Here is an 18,102-nt window from a genome sequence, read left to right as displayed (position 1 = left end):
TTACAGATGGTCTACTTTTGTGGGGACATAGACATACTGCACACACACACACATGCGCGCGCGCACACACACACACACACAATGTTCTAAGTGGCTGGCCCCCCTTTTACACTGTAAAAATCTGAATCAGAATGAACTTCATTCAACGTTTACAGGTGTTAAGAGCTCTATCGTTTTTGTTATTTTCAGAAAGAGAAAAGAAAAGAAGAGGGGGGGGCAGGGAAAGCAAGGAGAAAAATAAATCAAAAGACATCTACATATATACACATAGCATATCCAGCTGGTGCAGTATGTATAGGTTAGACATATGGTGTATGAACACAGCAGCAGGTACTGGTATATGCACATATTAGACATTAAGGTGCAAAAAGAGTATCAGCACATTCATTGTACATGAGATTAATGTGAGCGTATCAGCGCACTGTCAGGTACAGATGGCGGTGACTTTCACAGGTACAATCCACATGGTAGATCCACAAGGAAAAATAAAATCCACGGCCAAAAGAAAGTCTCTATAGCTTCTTCCATACTATAATTTTTGGTGGGCTTTGTGCAAAGACACAATGAGAGTGGCGTAACTCAAAGTAACTCGACAGCTGACTTGACAGTGATTAAGATATAGTGCTAAAATGCACTTATACAACTCATGCTGTCATAACTGGGGATGAACGCGGCCTGTCAGCATATTCTGAAGGTTGCGTAACGAAACGCACCGCGTTGTAAGCCAACAAGCCCAATTCATCATAGCACTATACTTAGTTGTTCTGGCCTTTTTGGATGGAGGAGGTGCTTGATACATTATAATTGGGTTAACATTTTTAGCTGCTAATAGCTGACGCCAAGTAAGTGTCACCGGGATGTATCCGCGAGACACATCGAGAAAATGTACTGTATCCGCATATTGCTGGAGAAAATTCAGAGATGCAGTCAGCTGTATCAGAGAGGAGCGGCAGGGGGTTTTCAGCAGCACTCTGCTTGTCTGGTAAATTTGGCCTGCACGCAGACCTATATCTCATCTTTCCCTGCTCCCAGTCACTCCCTGTTCACTCCCTATTACAGCGCTGGCATGATCCTGCCAATCCAAATAACCTCGCCTACATTCATACAGTAGCACTTTTGTAGTCTCAGCCAAGATGCAGCACAATAATCTGCCCGTACTCATTATAAATGTGAAAGATGCAAAGGTGGGTTTTAAGTGCTGTAGGCGTGTAACATGTTAGCGAGTATAAACTCATCTCCTACTCATAGATTACCACATGCAAACCACAAATCTAAACATTTATTTAGTGTATATATGATTACGCATGTTGATTTTTTTTACACATTTTGTCCAATACGCAAAATAAGATTAAGTTTCAAGTCTCCGCCTCCGTCCATCCCCATAATTTAATATCCATGTTTGGCAATGCCAAGACAGTTACCATACCAACGTTACTCCAAATAAACACCACAGAAAGGCAGAACTGTGCGCAAGGCAGTTTACTAAACTACAGAAAGCATATGATGGTGATTGGTGACACAGTTAAAGTTGTATTGTTCTTTGGATATAGGGTTATTGCTTCAGCTCCTATTCATACGTCTTGAGTGAAGTTTTAAAGCAGTCAAAGCGGTCAAGTCTCACAACAGAGGAGTACGGGTCAAGTCACAAGAGCTGTTTTTCGGACTCAAATCTCAAGTCTGCAGCGCTGCCCTTTGAGCACCTGCACAGTCCTTGTGGGCGTGTGCGTTCATGCACGTGCGTGTGTGTGTGTGTGCATGTGTATATGTGCGTGCTTGTGTGCATGCGTATGAGTCTGACACAGAATCTCAGCTGCTGCTTCTTTCTCTCCCTGGCAGGCTGGCATTTATGAAGATGACCTGTATGACGGGGGCTGGTGTGCCGGGAGAGACGACCCACTTCAGTGGTTTGAGGTGGATGGCAGGAGGCTCACCAAGTTCACCGGGGTCATTACACAAGGCAGGAGCTCGCTGTGGTCGTGAGTATAAAAAACAACACTCCTACAGACATGCGCCGGTGCGTTGGCTGTTAGGCTAATAGGCTACACCGTTTGAATGAGATGTTTCTCTCCCCCAAGCTAGAGCAGAACACTGCAGGCCCACCAGCTATGACTATGAAAGGGATAGATACAGTACTACAAAACTTTTTCTACACCATGTACAACAGCCCCTGCCTGGCCTTTGGCCCTTTAATAACTTTTGTTTTGTTTTGTTTTGATACCACTCTCTGGGATTAATTAAGGATATTGGATATATGTGTTTGATTGAGTTGAGTGCCTCATGCACAGAGAATCCTGGCCTTACTGGTCTCTGAGACCCTAAATTATCACTCAGGATTTGACTGTACATCTCCGTGAAAAGTAATTAAACTCCAGAGGAAATAAAATGGAACACAGATGTTACCAATGCTACCAATTAATGCTGTGTTCCATTCAAGGTCAAACCGAGTCAGGGTGCTGCTATTGTACTGTACATATCGGCTCAGTGAGGGTGAAATTTGAGGGTGTGGATATTGATTTATCCTGGATCACAACTCATGAGGTGCATGCACCATTCGAGGCTGAGTCAACATGCTGTTTCCACTCTTTTTTTCTTTCTCTTGTTTCTCTCTTTTTCCCCCTTTGCTTCTTTTTATCTCTCTCTTTCCTCTTTTTCCTTTTCCCTTGTCTTCTTTTTGGGCTTTTTAGGGGTAAGTAGGTGGGTGGGAAGGTGGGAAGGGGCGTATTTGGGGAGTAGGGGGATAACAGGAGGGGATGTTTTAAAAATAAATAAAAAAAACACAAGAAAGCACTGATCAACTTGAGGTTGCTGATAATCCTACCGGTTGATGTATTTATGCGAGGTAATATATACTCATTTGGATGTATGTGTTGTGTCACTGCAAAATGTGGAATAAAATGTATTTATGAAAAATAAAAACATATCGGCTCAGTGGAAAGGCTATTCTTCATTAAGTGGGACGAAACTTTAATTAGTATCATTGATAACACCTGTGTTTACCGTACTATCTTCATGTCTAATATGGCTGCCGTGAAAAAGGTACGCTAACGTCACGTGTTCATGGCATCTTTCTCTCATGCCCTTGGCTCCCAGAAGAGAGAGATTGGGCGTCATCTGTCCTCCTCCCACCAACTTTACTCACTCGCTATTCCGTCTTTCACTGCCAGCCCTCTTATCTTCCTCACAGAATAATTGTTCCATTAGAGTTCTGCCATTGTGAAAGTGGTGGATATAAATCTCTTGGTCTATTTGCATGCAGGTATGCACACAGACTAACATTCAGAAGCACACACACACAAGCACACAGACTCACTCACCCACACCCAAACACCTCTCTCCCACACACACATACGCACGTACGCATTTACTCACTCACTCTCTCTCTCTCTCTCTGTCACACACACACACACACACACACACGCACGCACGCACGCACGCACGCACACGCACACGCACACACACACACACACACACACACACACACACACACACACAATAAGTACATGTATTCAAGTACAGTACTTACTGTAAGTACACTTTTGAGGTACGTTTACTTGAGTATTTACTGTAAATCTCTACTCCAGTACATCTCAGAGGCAAATATTAAAATGATTTGACAGCTTTAGATATTGCCTACAGATGTATTTCATGTATTAACCCAGACCTGAAGCCGATTCTACATGTCTCCAGTCCTAAATCTCAACAGTTTTCTGAAAAACGTATGTTTCTATATCAGTGGTTCTCAAACTTTTTCATGTCAAGGACCCCCAAAATAATATGTATTTGGCCGTGGACCCCCATCAAAATATTTTGTTCCAGGGACCCCCAGAAGCAAAGATTTGAGTTAAAAATGTTCGCTTTAAAACAATATATATTCAAAGATTTGCAAACATTTTCACGATTTTTCAAAAATAGCAGATCTACAAGCTCGTAGCGCGGCACTCGGTGCCGCGCTATGAGCTTGTATATCTGCTATTTTTGAATAGCCCAAAGTGTAAAATAATGCTTTTTAGCTCAAATCTAAAAATGAGACAGTTCCAGGTCTTAATGGGTTAATACAAAACAAACATTGAGTGATAAATGATGATGATTATTATTTTAGGTCAAGTTACCCAGCAGCAGCATTTAAAGTAATTAAAATCAGCTCTTTTACCAGTTGCAACATTAAAGTGATGAACACATTAATACACTACTACAATCCAATAATATGACCTTTCTGTATAATGAGTATCTTTATGTTTGTTCACGTTTATAAGTACTGTGTATATATTACTTGATACTTGATGAAGTAAAGTTTTGAATACAGGCCTTTTGCTTGTATAACAGAGTATTTCTACATTGTGATATTACTACTTTTACTAAGTAAAAATAAGAGTATGTCTGCCAGTGCCCAGACACCTCTCTCCCACACACACACACACACACATACGCATTTACTCACTCACTCACTCCCTCTCTGTCTCACTCACACACACACACACACACACACACACACACACACACACACACACACACACACACACACACACACACACACACACACACACACACACACACACACACACACACACACACAGTGTATGCTGCAGCTATGCTATACGACTGTATACCGTATGCCATGCAATCTGACTCATCTAAGCCCTTACTGACCCATGGGACAATACAGATAATTGCTTGCCAACAACACTAGTTATGATAGCTCTTCTGCATTACAATGAAGCAGTAGTCTCTATAGGCTCACTGAATACATTTGCTGAAATATTATTTCAACAGTTCAGAAATCTGAACCCTGTCATCTCTAATTTGGGCATGCATAGCTGACATTCTTCAAAAATAGAAAAAATAACAGTTCTAGCTCCCAAACAACGTATCGCATCACAACGCTTTATGAGCTTATGGATCGACTATTTTATCGCAATTATAAAATAGGGCTTAAGGTCTCTTTACACACAGAAGCTATGACAAATAAACAAAAAATAAAATCACCGGCGAGTATTTTGCATCACAATTATTTGCTGTAGTTGATTGTTCATTCATACAGGTTGTTGTCTTTATTTGCAGTGAAAAACTCGTTCTGAATACAAATCGCGTCGCTTCATCAGCGTGAAAGACTGATTTTCAGGCAAATTAATTGCACGGAAAAAATCATTCCCATTTGATTGTGTAGGGACCCTTTAAGTGGCTAAAAAATGTAAGGAGAAGGAGACACCAGCTTGCTCAATAATTAAACAGTTTTATTAAATTTGCAACGTTTCGGTCAAAAGACCTTCCCTTCCTCAGGCATCTGGTGGTTAAAAAAACAAAACAAATTTAGCTGCATCTGGGGGAAGAATGGAACAAGAAGGCCCTCAGTTCACCAAGCAAACCATTTACTTTCTGCTGATTATCACATTTTTCCTAGAAGCTACGTTCACTCTGCGTCTGACCTCTAATAATATTTGACACATTCTGGCCTTTGTACTCCTTAATTGGAAAGGGTGGCACAGACCTCTGGAAACTGCTGTGTGGCTACAGTGCTGCGCGTGTGTGTGTGTGTGTGTGTGTGTGTGTGTGTGTGTGTGTGTGTGTGTGTGTGTGTGTGTGTGTGTGTGTGCATGCATGCGCATGTCTCTGTGCGTGCTCGTGCATGTGCGTGTGCATTTGTGTATGTGTTGCGAGCATGCGTGCGTGCGTAATTTCCCTTCAAGTTCTGCACTATCTCCGTGCACAGAAGAGCACAGCCTGGGCAGAAGGGACAGAATTTCCCAGCAATTAGCCGTCTAGGGCTGGGTTAGCTGTCTGCAGTTCCCAGCTCTGGGACTTCTGATCATAACAGAGCTTTATAATTAGCAGGCCGGGGAATTCTTACCAGAATATCCCACTGACCGTGATGCCTTTATCTGTCATCTTATACACCCTACTGTATAACCCAGAACATCAGGTACAGTAGCGCTGTGTTCTAATAAAAAGTGCAATGGAAGGCGTCCCATCGTTTGTGTGTTCCAATTATGGGCATGAGAGAGAGAGTGTTCTGAAGTTGGAGGTGTCATGTCTCTGTGCCTTGAATAAGTTGCTCTCGATTAATCCATTAAGACCGGGAACGCATCTGTGTCATTTTAAGATTTGTTTGACTATTCAAAAATAGCAGATATACAAGCTCATAGCGCGGCACCGAGTGCCGCACTATGAGCTTGTAGATCTGCTATTATTTTTCAAATCGTAGAAACTTTGAGCAAGATCTGTGCTTCTGGGGGTCCCTGGAACAACATATTTTGAGATGGGGGTCCGCGGCCAAATACATATAATTTTGGGTGGTCCTTGACCTTAAAAGTTTGAGAACCACTCATATAGCAATGTTTTTCAGAAAACTGTTAGGATTTAGAAGACATTTGTAGAATCCCCAGGAGCAATGATTTGAGTCACAAAATATGACTCAAGGCACAATTTGAGTCAAAAAATATATATATATTCAAAGACTTGCACACATTTTCACGATTTTTCAACAATTGCAGATCTACAAGCTCTTTGCGCTATGAGCTTGTATATCTGCTATTCTTGAATACCCAAGGAAATCTAAATATGACACACAGATGCGTTCCCGGTCTAAATGGATTAATATTCTAAGGTTGCTACTACTGTAAGGAACAGAGTCTGGGGCAGAATCAGAAACAATTTGTTGCCATGTATGAGGTTCACTCAAGGAATGTGGCTTGGCGCGGTGACAACCCCAAAGTGAGGCAATTAACTCAGACTTGATGTACTAAACTACATCCAGGATTCACTGAACAGTGCATTTGCTGAACACAGCCTGCATGCATTCAGACAGAAGCCTATTCATTACACGGCCAATCCACTTTATACTGTCTTTCATATTGTTATCCTATCTTTTTACTAGTGTTCCTACTTATCCGGTACTTGTTCTCTATACCCTTACCTGTCTCTTTGTTTCATCCTTACTGTGGTGCTACAATACTATGAACTGAATTTCCTTAATTGTTCCTCCTTCAATAAAAGTGTATCTACTGTAAATCATTGTTTCTCAAAGTGGGGTCCGGGGACCCCCAGCCGTCCTTGGGGGGGGTACCAGGGGTCCCCAGCAAAATTGGTTAATAAAGCGTCACAATCATTTTAACCCCTTTATCCATATTTTATATTTTGGCTATTCAAAAATAGCAGATATACAAGCTCATAGCGCAGCACAGAGCGCCGTGCAATGAGCTTATAGATCTGCTATTTTTAATACATATCATTTTGGGGGTCCTTGACATGAAAAAGTTTCATAATCACTGCTGTAAATAACTCCTGCAATTCAAATAATTAAATTTAAATATTGATTTGACTACATACAGTATAACTGACATTTGGTCTTACTATACAAGTCTTACTTGTGCTGTAGTGTACGGTATATATGCTCAGCAGAATTCTCTTTTCACAGTCAGTGCACAGCTAGTTCATAAGTATCTAGATAGAATCCACTAAAGGTGCACTAGACATATTGCTCTCGTCTAGTTTGAAACTGAAACATGGCAGATCGTTACGAATGTTCTAAGGGGTCACAGTTTGACCTCCTAACTTGTTTCTAAAGCGACATTCATCAGAAGAGACATGTGTGCTCATATGTCTGGATGCGTGCCGAGCCATATTGTCACGGACACCTCAGCCTAATAAGACATTTCTCTTCCTCTCCCCTCATTACACCAGGAGTGATTGGGTGACATCATACAAAGTCCTGGTGAGCAATGACAGCCACACCTGGGTTACGCTGAAGAACAGAACGGACGACTTGGTGAGTGATGGACATTACAAAAGGCTAATTGGATTTCGGGGGAAATCCAATTAAAGTATAGCCCTGACGTACATATATCTCTCTGCAATACTGACACTTTATTTTCAGCAGCAAAGAATCCTTTGAATAGATCCTTTTAGTCGCCGTCATACCTTCCCCTTGTTAACTTGCTGCAACCAGTCAAATACTGCATAAGTGGATGGCAAAAAAAAGAACAGGATTCAGTTTCTCAGCTCTCACTGGGAAGTGAGTTTAACTAGACTAAACACAAAAGACAGATGTCAGAGGCAACACAAGAGAGGGATAATGAACGACACGGTAATACAGGACCCCGCTGTGGAATGGCGGGGGGTTGCATCACCCTGAAGGAGTTAATTGGTGCAATGATCTATTTTAACTGAAAGTCCATTTTTGGCCATGCTACTGTATATATGGTGGAAGCAAAACCAAAACAATCCCTCTATAATTGTGATGTAGCCTAAATGTGCACATTCTGGTTAATGATGCCAAATATGGTATTTGGGATACTTCTCCTCCTCTAGTCTGACCTACTGTAACAACCTCCCACGTCACCCCGCTCTTCCAACTTTTGTGACAAATACCCGTTTGATCTTTCAAAATGCCAAAGGTGGTGAAAAAACATCCCACTTAGAGGATTTAATAAGCTGTCATGAAGTTCTACTTGGGTTGTTCCAAAAGGAAGACATATATTTTACTCACATACTTTCTTGCGTGTTGAAGATGAAGCTGACCAAGACAATAGAACCACAATTAAAATTATAATTAGACTAGGTCCAGAACTAGAGCAGTATATGGCTGGACCACAATTATTTATCTATTTTAACGATTTTTGGCATGTTATTATGCTTTATCTTAGATTGGTCAGTGTAGAGAGACAGGAGACCAAGGGGGGAGAGACATGCAAGAAAGATAAGGGCCGGATTCGAACCATGGGTCATCAATGCTCCTCGTGCTCTGAAGGAGCATTATGCTCTGTGTACCAACTGGCCAAACTATCAGGCATTTCAAAATATCCCTTTTATTTTTTTGTACTTTATTGTGTTATCCTCATCATTGTCAATTAATGTGTATTTGTTGCAGTAATACATACAGTATTTTTTTTCAAAATATGTTATTTACAAAATAAATCACATACAAATCAAAAGACTGTACAAAACGGAGGGCTTAGAGGAATGAATCAAAGGCAGCATAGCTGGACCACCGCCTGCTTCAACCTGTGTTAAAGCACTCAAACATGAATGCTCCCAAACACTGACATACTAGACATCCGGGACTAATAAACTTCAAAATAACATTTACTGTTGTTAAAATAAAGAAAGGCACAACGGATCGTTTCTCTCTTGCATTTAGCTTATGTTTCAGCACTAACTAAACTAAGTGATGTTTTCATCAGGCATAGTGTTTTTTCTTTACCTATTTTGTATTAAATACATTTGGCCAATCACCTGATAGATACACTTGTATTAAAGGGATAGTTCACCCCCAAAATTACTTTTTTTGTATCAATTTCACCCCCAAAATGACTTTTTTTTTAATCAATTAGTGACCCCATGGAGACCGGTAGGCAGCGGTTCCGTTCATGAATTCAGGTCTCCATGGGGTGACTAATTGATAGGACAAAAAGTCATTTTGGGGGTGAACTATCCCTTTAACGTTGACCTGCACAGCGCCAAAGTCACCGAATTACACCAGTGAGTGAACATTACATTACAAGACGTCCCCCGGTAACAATAATCCCGTCTGGATATGTCTTTATGATACAATGACATTATACCGGAACCATGATAAATACACAAACAGGCCTGTGAAATTGCAATAACTCAAGAGTAAAAGTGAACGTTTCACGACCGGAGACAAATATGCTCTTTCAGGTTAGTTTACGAGGAATTGAACTGAATATTGCCGACTCATCATACGTCTTCAGTCCCAACAGCCGTTAGTTAAATGACTACTGTATTTCATACAGTTAGTTACATCACAAATGTGTATTATCTGAATAACTAACATATCTAGCTGAAGTTTTCTGGTCAACACTTTTTTTCCCCTCTCAGTTCTGTTGCGATCAGCACTGACCAAGAGCTATCCGTGCATATAAACAAAGCTGTACTCCTGTACTTGGCAGACAACCAATCTGCACGTTCACAAGCAAGAGATCATACGGTACATAGCCTATAGGCTTGTATTCTGCTCATAGCTGATCGCAGTATTGATACTTTTACTTAAGTACGATACTGCCCATAGCCTAGAGGGAAAATGTATCTCAGATTGGCTAGTTTGTTGTTAAGCCAACCCAGCGTAGACCACAATAGCCAGGGGGAATGATTGCTCTGCAATTGCGTAATCCGTTGTTAGGCCAACCGACTAACCAATGCTGTAAACTTCATCACAGTCCGTGACATTCACAGGTGTAGGGGCCGGCCTGCTGGTCCAGACAAAAATAGCTCCACTCTCAACTGTTTATTCCGGAGGTGGAAAGTAACTAAGTAAATTTACACAAGTACTGTACTTAAGTACAATGTTTAGGTATTTTTAGTAGGTATTTCCAATTGTCTGCACTTTTACTTCAACTCCACTACATCTTAGAGACAAATATTGTACTTTTATTCCACTACAATTACTTGAAAACTTTAGTTACTTTGTAGATTTTGTTATTATTACAAAACATACATTACCCACTTCAGCCCTATATACATTTCGGCTATTTTCAAAAGATTTTTATACATTTTAAAATTTGTGAAATGGGGCATTCTGCATAATGAGTGCCGGTACTTTCTACTTTTGGTACTTTAAGTACATTTTGATACCAAACCTTTTGCCCTTTTACTCAAGTCAATTTTGAATTCCAGACTTTTATTTGTAACAGAGTATTTCTACATTGCAGTATTGATACTTTTACTTAAGAAAAACATTTTTAGTACTTTTTCCACCACTGGTTTATTCACTATGGATTGAATGTGCTTTGCCTCAGTAGATCTTCGTTGGCAACAAGGAAAAGGAGATCCCGGTCAAGAACCGATTCCTGAAGCCAGTGGTCGCCCGGTACATTCGAGTGAATCCTCGTTCCTGGTTTAAGAGTGGCAACATCTGCATGAGAGCAGAGATCCTTGGCTGTCCCATGCCAGGTGACGGGTTTGTATGGGCCTTGTATAAACCCATTATAAAGACATGAGGCCGATTGAACGAATGTCTTCTAAATCAGTAGTTCCCCCAGGACCCCCAAAATGAGAAATGACATGTATTTGGCCATGGACCCCCATCTGACAATGTTTTGTGCCATCAGGAACCCTCCCAGAAGAGAAGATTTGTGTAAACAGATTCAAAATGTTTCAAAAAATATTCAAAAATATCAGACGTACAAGTTTGCAGTGTGGCACGAAGTGACGTGCTGTGAGCTTGTATATCTGCTATTTACAGAAGAAACCATGTATCTCCATATTTAAACTTTTTATGTTTTTTCATAAATGAATGCCCTACTTCGTCACACAAGAGTGTCACACAAAAGTAGCGGAGAAAAAACAGATCTACAGGCTCACAACGTGTCGCAATGAGACGCGTTGTGAGCTTGTAGATCGGCTATTCTTACGATAATATATATTTTTAAACAGTCATCAAAAGGGAAGGGGGGCGCCTATACAGATCCCTGGGGAACCCAGGTCAATAGGGTTTAAGTGGTTAATCTCTGGATATCATAATGTGTTTTTCTGATCCTCTGCAGACCCCAACAATTATTACCACAGACGCAATGAAGTCACAACTACAGACAACTTAGACTTCAGACATCACAGCTACAAAGAAATGAGGCAGGTAAGTTGCAATAAAGCCGGCAATATCCGATTTCGATTCTGCCCCTTTTTTGCCATGTTTTATTCATGAAAGGTTCAGCTATAGATTATTCCTGCACAGCACCAGAACATGTCAGCGATACAATATTTTTTGTGTGTTTGCTGCTCAAACGATGCGTGCGCTTCATCCATCAAAGCCGCGTGCCCTCTGCGAGAGCAGATTGATGGGAACGTACACCGTGCCAAGCCAGTGAAAATGCATCAAGCATCTGGACGGGTCGAGGCATTTCTTATTCATGGCGTTGTCGCCACACGGTAGCCTGTTTGTACTGCGCACAAAGACGGCTGTATTTGCCAGCGTGCGAACACTGTAACTGAATGGCTATGAAGGTACGAGAGTTGTGAATCATAATCTCCTCTAAGCAGCTCCTCCTAAACAGCCTGCTGCTAGGCCAGCATCCCGAACTTCTGTTGAGTGAACCTCAATGAGACAAACTCACGCAAACCCTTAAACGGTACGGGTGACTATGCAACTGCGGGCATTGCTGGAGTGAAAAAGAAAAAGATATCAATTCAGTGTTTGAAGTAGGAACGTTTTTTGCGGCTAATGTGCATCATTAGTCATAGGTCTTTAATACCTCTTTGACCTTGACATGTTGCTCTATGTGCAGGTGGCTAATACTCGCAAGTACCCCAGGTTTTCCTTCAGCACACTTTAAACTTTCCGGTACCATAACCTCACAGGCTGCAAGTGGAAATAGCTCACGGTATCTACTCCATTAAAGTAAATGCCTCCTCGGGGAGTAAAAGTCTTCAATATGGCTTTGACGGAGTCCCGAGGTGAAGCTTTTTGACAGGTTTTTGGAAACGCTTTTTACATCGTTTTAACTTTCCAGTAGTCCCCCCTGGTTATGTTTAAAAGCCATGGGTCGTGCCGAAGGGGTTGAAACTGGGTTCTAAAAGCATGTGAGGACAAGTTTAACATGGAGTCCCTCCAGACAATGATGTGGCACTTTATCAAGGCAGGATTCCCCTCAAACCGTCGTTTTAATGACACCATTCACCTAGAGACTATGACCTGATAAGTACATCATGTGCTTCATTAACCCATTCAGACCGGGAATGCGTTTGTGTCATTTTAGATTTCTTTGGCTATTTAAAAATAGCAGATCTACAAGCTCATGAGCTTGTAGAAAAATCGTGGAAATGTTGTGCAAATCTTTGCTTTAAGTGCTTTTTAACTCAAATCTTTGCTTCTGGGGAATGTCTTCAAAATCCTAACAGTTTTTTGGAAAAAAAGGTATGTTGCTATATATCAGTGGTTCTCAAAATGTTTCATGTCAAGGACCCCCAAAATGATATATATTTGGCCGTGGACCCCCATCTCAAAATATGTTGTTCCAGGGACCCCCCAGAAGTTGTAAGATGAGTTAAAAATGTTCGCTTCAAAAAATATATATTCAAAGATTTGTTCTTGATTTTTCAAAAATAGCAGATCTACAAGCTCATAGCGCGGCACTCGGTGCCGAGCTATGAGCTTGTATATCTGCTATTTTTGAACAGTCAAAGAAATCTTAAAATGACACACACAGATGCGTTCCCGGTCTTAATGGGTTAAGTTGATTGTACTTCCCAAAGATAGAGCAGCCTATATGAGTGGTGATTAAGTGGATAGTAGTACTGTAGGTAAAAACTGATAATGCTGGAACAAGTCATGCATTGTTCCAGGCGATATGGGCCAGGTGTAATTGTTGAGGGAATAGCAGGCTATTATAGCCGAGAACGTGGCAAGAATTTCACACATCTTCCCTTGTTTTGTGTACCGAAAAAAAACAGATGTTTGTTTAATGATTTACTCGGTAAAAATCTAGGTTCAACACGCCTTAATTAAAACCTGATCACTCCCGACTGATTAATGATGTCCCCACAGCAGCTGGTGCATGTGGGAGCATGTAAACAAAAATGTCTAACATTAATGCTGCTTGTCGTGTTAGCCTTCTCCCCGCTGTAATTCCTCTTCTCTGTCACTGCTCTCTCCCGCGCGCACACGCACACACACACACACACACACACACACACAGTATACGTGGTAGGTGTTATTGTTATATTTGGCTCACAGTCACCATGCAATTGCTGTGGTCCATCTGTTCCCCAATTCCATCCTCATGCAGTACATCATCATGCCTTGACCCGCGTCTCCTCGCTCGGCACCTTTTATTGCTCAGAACATTATTAACCCAAGACGCCTTTTTGTTATTGTTTTCATTGCCATGGTGTTTCAGCGACACGATATGCACAACACCGTGCTAACGTTATGAGGCAGCGCTTTCCACTTGAGTGCCAAGGGAACTGTCTGTACTTTGTTAGGCGTTTGTTTTGGTAAAATCATATCCAGACTGACTAGAAGAATCGGATCTAGGGGAATGCGATGCTGGATATACTTCGATTTCTTTTCTTTTTTTTTAAGTTTAAAGAATAGTGCTGAATTGATTAACTAACCATTTCAGCAAATTATTCTCTCGTCTCTGGTGGTCTTTGTTTAGGCCATACATGGGCAACTGGCGGCCCCGGGGCCACATGTGGCCCCCACCTTCACTTAATGTGGCCCGCAGGTTAATATCGGAATACTGATATATTATTGATTTCAGCTGTTACAATTCCAAACATGCAAACATGACCCACTTTGATTACTTATTAGTAGCTTAATGACTAGTATTTTATTGTCTTTTTTATGTCCAATGTATTTGTATTTAAGTTCATAAAGTTGACATAAGTATAACTAAATGCATTTGAAATTCCAATAAAATAATATTAGAAAATAGCAGATCTACAAGCTCAACGTATCGCACTGCGACGTGTTTGGGCTTGTAGATCGGCTATTTTTTCTACTTTTGTGTGACATAGAATGACGAAGTAGAGCATTAATTACGAAAAAAATCACACCCAGTGTGAAGTGAGCGGTGCTATTTATGAGTTATTAATTTCATCATGCGTCTCGCTAGCCAATCACAGTATACGTCACAGCCAATCAGCCAATCAGAGTACAGCGAAAGACACATTTTCACGACGGAAAGAAAAACTTTCGCCACGGATGGGTCCTAAACCCTTTTATAGGAGCGGTTGCACCGCTCAAAAAGTACAGAGATAAGAGGTTTCTGTATGCAATGTGGCCCTCTGCAGTGAGAGTGGAAATATAGTGGCCCTCTCCAATATCAAAGTTGCCCACCCCTGCTTTAGGCTCTTCAGATCTTTGGTAGCCTACTGGCTGTCCAGAGTGTTATTTGAAAGAGATTAGATCCAATGTGTGTATTCAGACACCGTCAACCTATCCGCAATGGTTGCTGTGGTAACGACGCTTTGCCTTGTAGGTGAGAAAGAATGCTGTCTATCGCTAATAAAATGGGCAACTGTTTCATCCTGCCTCGCATTTGTTGTTGTTACCGTCTTTTATCTCCTTATATTTAGACTATAAATGTTTTATTTCCCTCTTCAGTCTTGATATATTGTCTTGTTCCTTCAAGCCTCTACTGGGGCATTCCCTCCCCCAAAGTGCTAGCAGACAGGTAATTTCTTCCTCCGATTGGAATCAGATTGTTTTTATTAAAGCTTCAATCTGTAAGTTTTATGTCCTTTCCTGACAGAGAGAGGTAATTGCAACCGTAACACCAGGGATCGAACTCGGGTCTCCCGCACATAGGAAACCAAATCTGTTTCCAGAGGGAGATTGGGGATTATGAGCTTCAGGAGGGGCTACTTGTCAAATAGTGACACCATATTCATTGAAATATCTCCAGGATTGAGCAAAGAAATACCAACTTGGAAGAGTTCAGGTCAGGAATGGACGACGTCATCCGTTTTTACATGGAACATCATTCTCAGATGTGAGCGCCCTCACTGTTTCACACTTCTTTATTTTATTTTTATGTTTTCACCTAAAAACTTTGGCTTGCTCTAGCTCCATCATACTTTCACTTAGAAGCTCCATTCAGACTTGAAAATGTTCATCTCTGGGCTTTTAAATGTGTTTTAATCTTATCCTTTTTGAAATATTTCTTGTTCTTGCTTTTCTTTCGGCTAATTCCCATCAGGGGTCGCCACTGCGGATCATCTGTTTCCATCTGCTTCTGTTTTCGGGATCTTCCTCGCACACTCCAGCCACCTGCATGTCCTCTCTCACCGCATCCATAAACCTCCTCTTTGGCCTTCCCTCTTCTCCTCTTGCCTGGCAGCTACATCTTCAGCCTCCTTCTCCCAGTGTACCCCTCATCACTCCTCAGCACACGTCCATATATACCATATATATATATACCTTTTTAGTCCCCAAACTTTCCAACCTGGGCGGATCCTGTAGTCATTTCTGATCGTGTACCATCCTTGTCACTCCTGGGAATCAGGAGTGACAGTTCTGCCACCTGGAGCTCTGCGTTCTGTCTTTTCGTCAGTGCCGCCGTTTCCAAGCCGTACAGCATAACTGGTCTCAATACCATCTTATACATCTTCCCTCTCACTCTTGCTGGTACCCTTGTGTCACAAATCACTCTCCTCCATCCTGCCTGCACTCTTCTTCACCACTATTCCACACTCCCTATTACTTTGGATGGTTGATACCAGGTATTTATCCTCACCTCACTAAATATTTAACTTTAAAAATGTGTATTTTACGCTTTAAGAACATCTTGTGTCGTACGTCAAGAGATTGAGCCTACACTGTTTCTCCAGGAACAGAACCCATCTAGTGTATAATTTCTTCTCAAAACTTTGGCGTTTCGACTCTTTTTTTAACCTATATACTTTTTGAAATATTCCACTTTTTATTAACTGTACTTTTATACTGGAAGTCAATGGATGATTCTTTATATTGAGCCCACACGGATTCTTCAGGAACAGTAACAGTCAGGGACACCTACTCACACTGACACGAATTAAACGAAGTATGTACCAAAACACGCATACACACACACACACACAAGCATGCACACGCACGCTGGGAGTCCGTACCGTGCTCCATCGTTCAGTGCCGAGCGTTGACGCTCAAGAATAGAACCGAGCTCTGAAAGACGCGGCAACAGGTTTTGACCCTTCGCACACGCCTGACGCTCGCAGTGTGTCAGGGACTTTACTCTGACCTTCGCTGGTAACATCTTCAGAGGGAGACTATGATCAGTGAACATGTATGGAAAGAGTGTGTCAGTAAAAGTGTGCGTGAAGGTGTGTATGTGCGTATTAGAATCAGGATCGGAGAATGTGAGCTTTCCTTTGTCACAGTCCAGCTGGACACTGATCCTCCGGAGATGCCGCTGCACCGGGAGATCAATGGCTTTCCCTGGTGAGTATTTGGCTGTGTATTTACCATTATGGAACTCTATAATCCAGAATTTACCCCCCCTGTTTCCTTTCCTCTGAAAAGACTCCGGTAACACACCCACTGTCCAGTGTGCATTGTCTCCAACCTCAACATCCCAGCTGTGAGTCCCTGAGTTGAAGCCCTCAGAACCCAGGACATTTCCATAGTAGTCATACCTCTCTGGGTTGTCGGGAAGCTGCTGTGCCTCACCACGTCTCACACTGGTCAGATCATCAGACAGGATGTACAATGGATGGGCAGCGTTGGGGTCCAAAATCACCGGAGTGTAGGGGGCAATGTCCTTCATCTTGTCCCAGACTCTGAAGGTCAGGTTACCCAGGTGTTTGCCAACGTCCATCAGTGCTCCTGAAACCAGTTGTTGGTCCTGCAGTGTGAGCTGGACTCCTTCCATTGTGGCCTTGTGGTTGTGCAGGAATGAGATGTGTTCAGCTCTCAGCTCCTCCTCCATGGCTTTGATGACGTATGAAAGGATTGACACCTCTCTGTTCAGACCCTCAATCTTCTCTTTCATCACCTGAGTCTTCTTCAACTCTTCCTCCCTCAATGCAGCAATCCTAGCCTCCTCTTCCTCGTGCAAAAACTGATGAAGCTTCTTAAACTGCTCCATAATATTCCTCTCCGTGTTCTGGGTCTGGACCTTAATGTGTTCTGCTGCTTGGTCACAGTTTGTTTTAACTTTATTAAAGACCATCAGTTTATTCTGTAAGATCTTCAGAGATTTCTGGACTTCTTCCTTGAGAACCATTTTCTGACATTTCTCTTGAGTGGTATCACACAGGTTCTTCAGAGCCAGGTTACAGGGTGGATCATTTACTGAAGATGTTTTATAACAAAGTGGACATTTCTTATTTTTCGTATGTGTCCACCATTTCTGCAGACAGTCTTTACAGAAGCTGTGGCTACATGACAGGAGAACAGGATGTTGAAATATGTCATGACACACGGGACAGGACAAATCCTCCACTGAAAAAGCAAATTGGGAAGCCATTTAGTCTCGGAGTGAACCTACTGTACAGTACAAACACTGTTCAAGACAGCAAATTAGCCAGTCAGTTGTGGTAACAAGTCCTCCTCTAGAACGTTCCCTAAAAGTTCACGGTTACTTTGGATAGTGGTTCTTGTTATAGTCCGATTCAGCAGCTGGTTAACACACGTTTGAATGAATACAATAC

General features: G+C 41.8%; 1 protein-coding gene across 2 annotated transcripts in view; it reads left to right on the top strand.

Moving 5' to 3' along the window:
* The window catches only part of cpxm2 (carboxypeptidase X (M14 family), member 2), a 50,101-nt gene that overhangs the window by 16,449 nt on the left and 15,550 nt on the right, over positions 1-18,102 (top strand). For both annotated transcript variants that reach the window (XM_084079242.1, XM_084079241.1), the window contains exons 4-7: positions 1,837-1,976; positions 7,678-7,762; positions 10,755-10,905; positions 11,499-11,587. In XM_084079242.1, the coding sequence (XP_083935368.1) occupies positions 1,837-1,976; positions 7,678-7,762; positions 10,755-10,905; positions 11,499-11,587 (465 nt within the window). The remainder of the gene's footprint in view (positions 1-1,836; positions 1,977-7,677; positions 7,763-10,754; positions 10,906-11,498; positions 11,588-18,102) is intronic.

The sequence above is a fragment of the Gymnoscopelus microlampas genome (assembly GCF_963454915.1).
Source record: "Gymnoscopelus microlampas genome assembly, chromosome: 14".
NCBI classification, from domain to species: Eukaryota; Metazoa; Chordata; class Actinopteri; order Myctophiformes; family Myctophidae; genus Gymnoscopelus; species Gymnoscopelus microlampas.
This window is presented reverse-complemented; position numbering and strand designations above follow the sequence as displayed.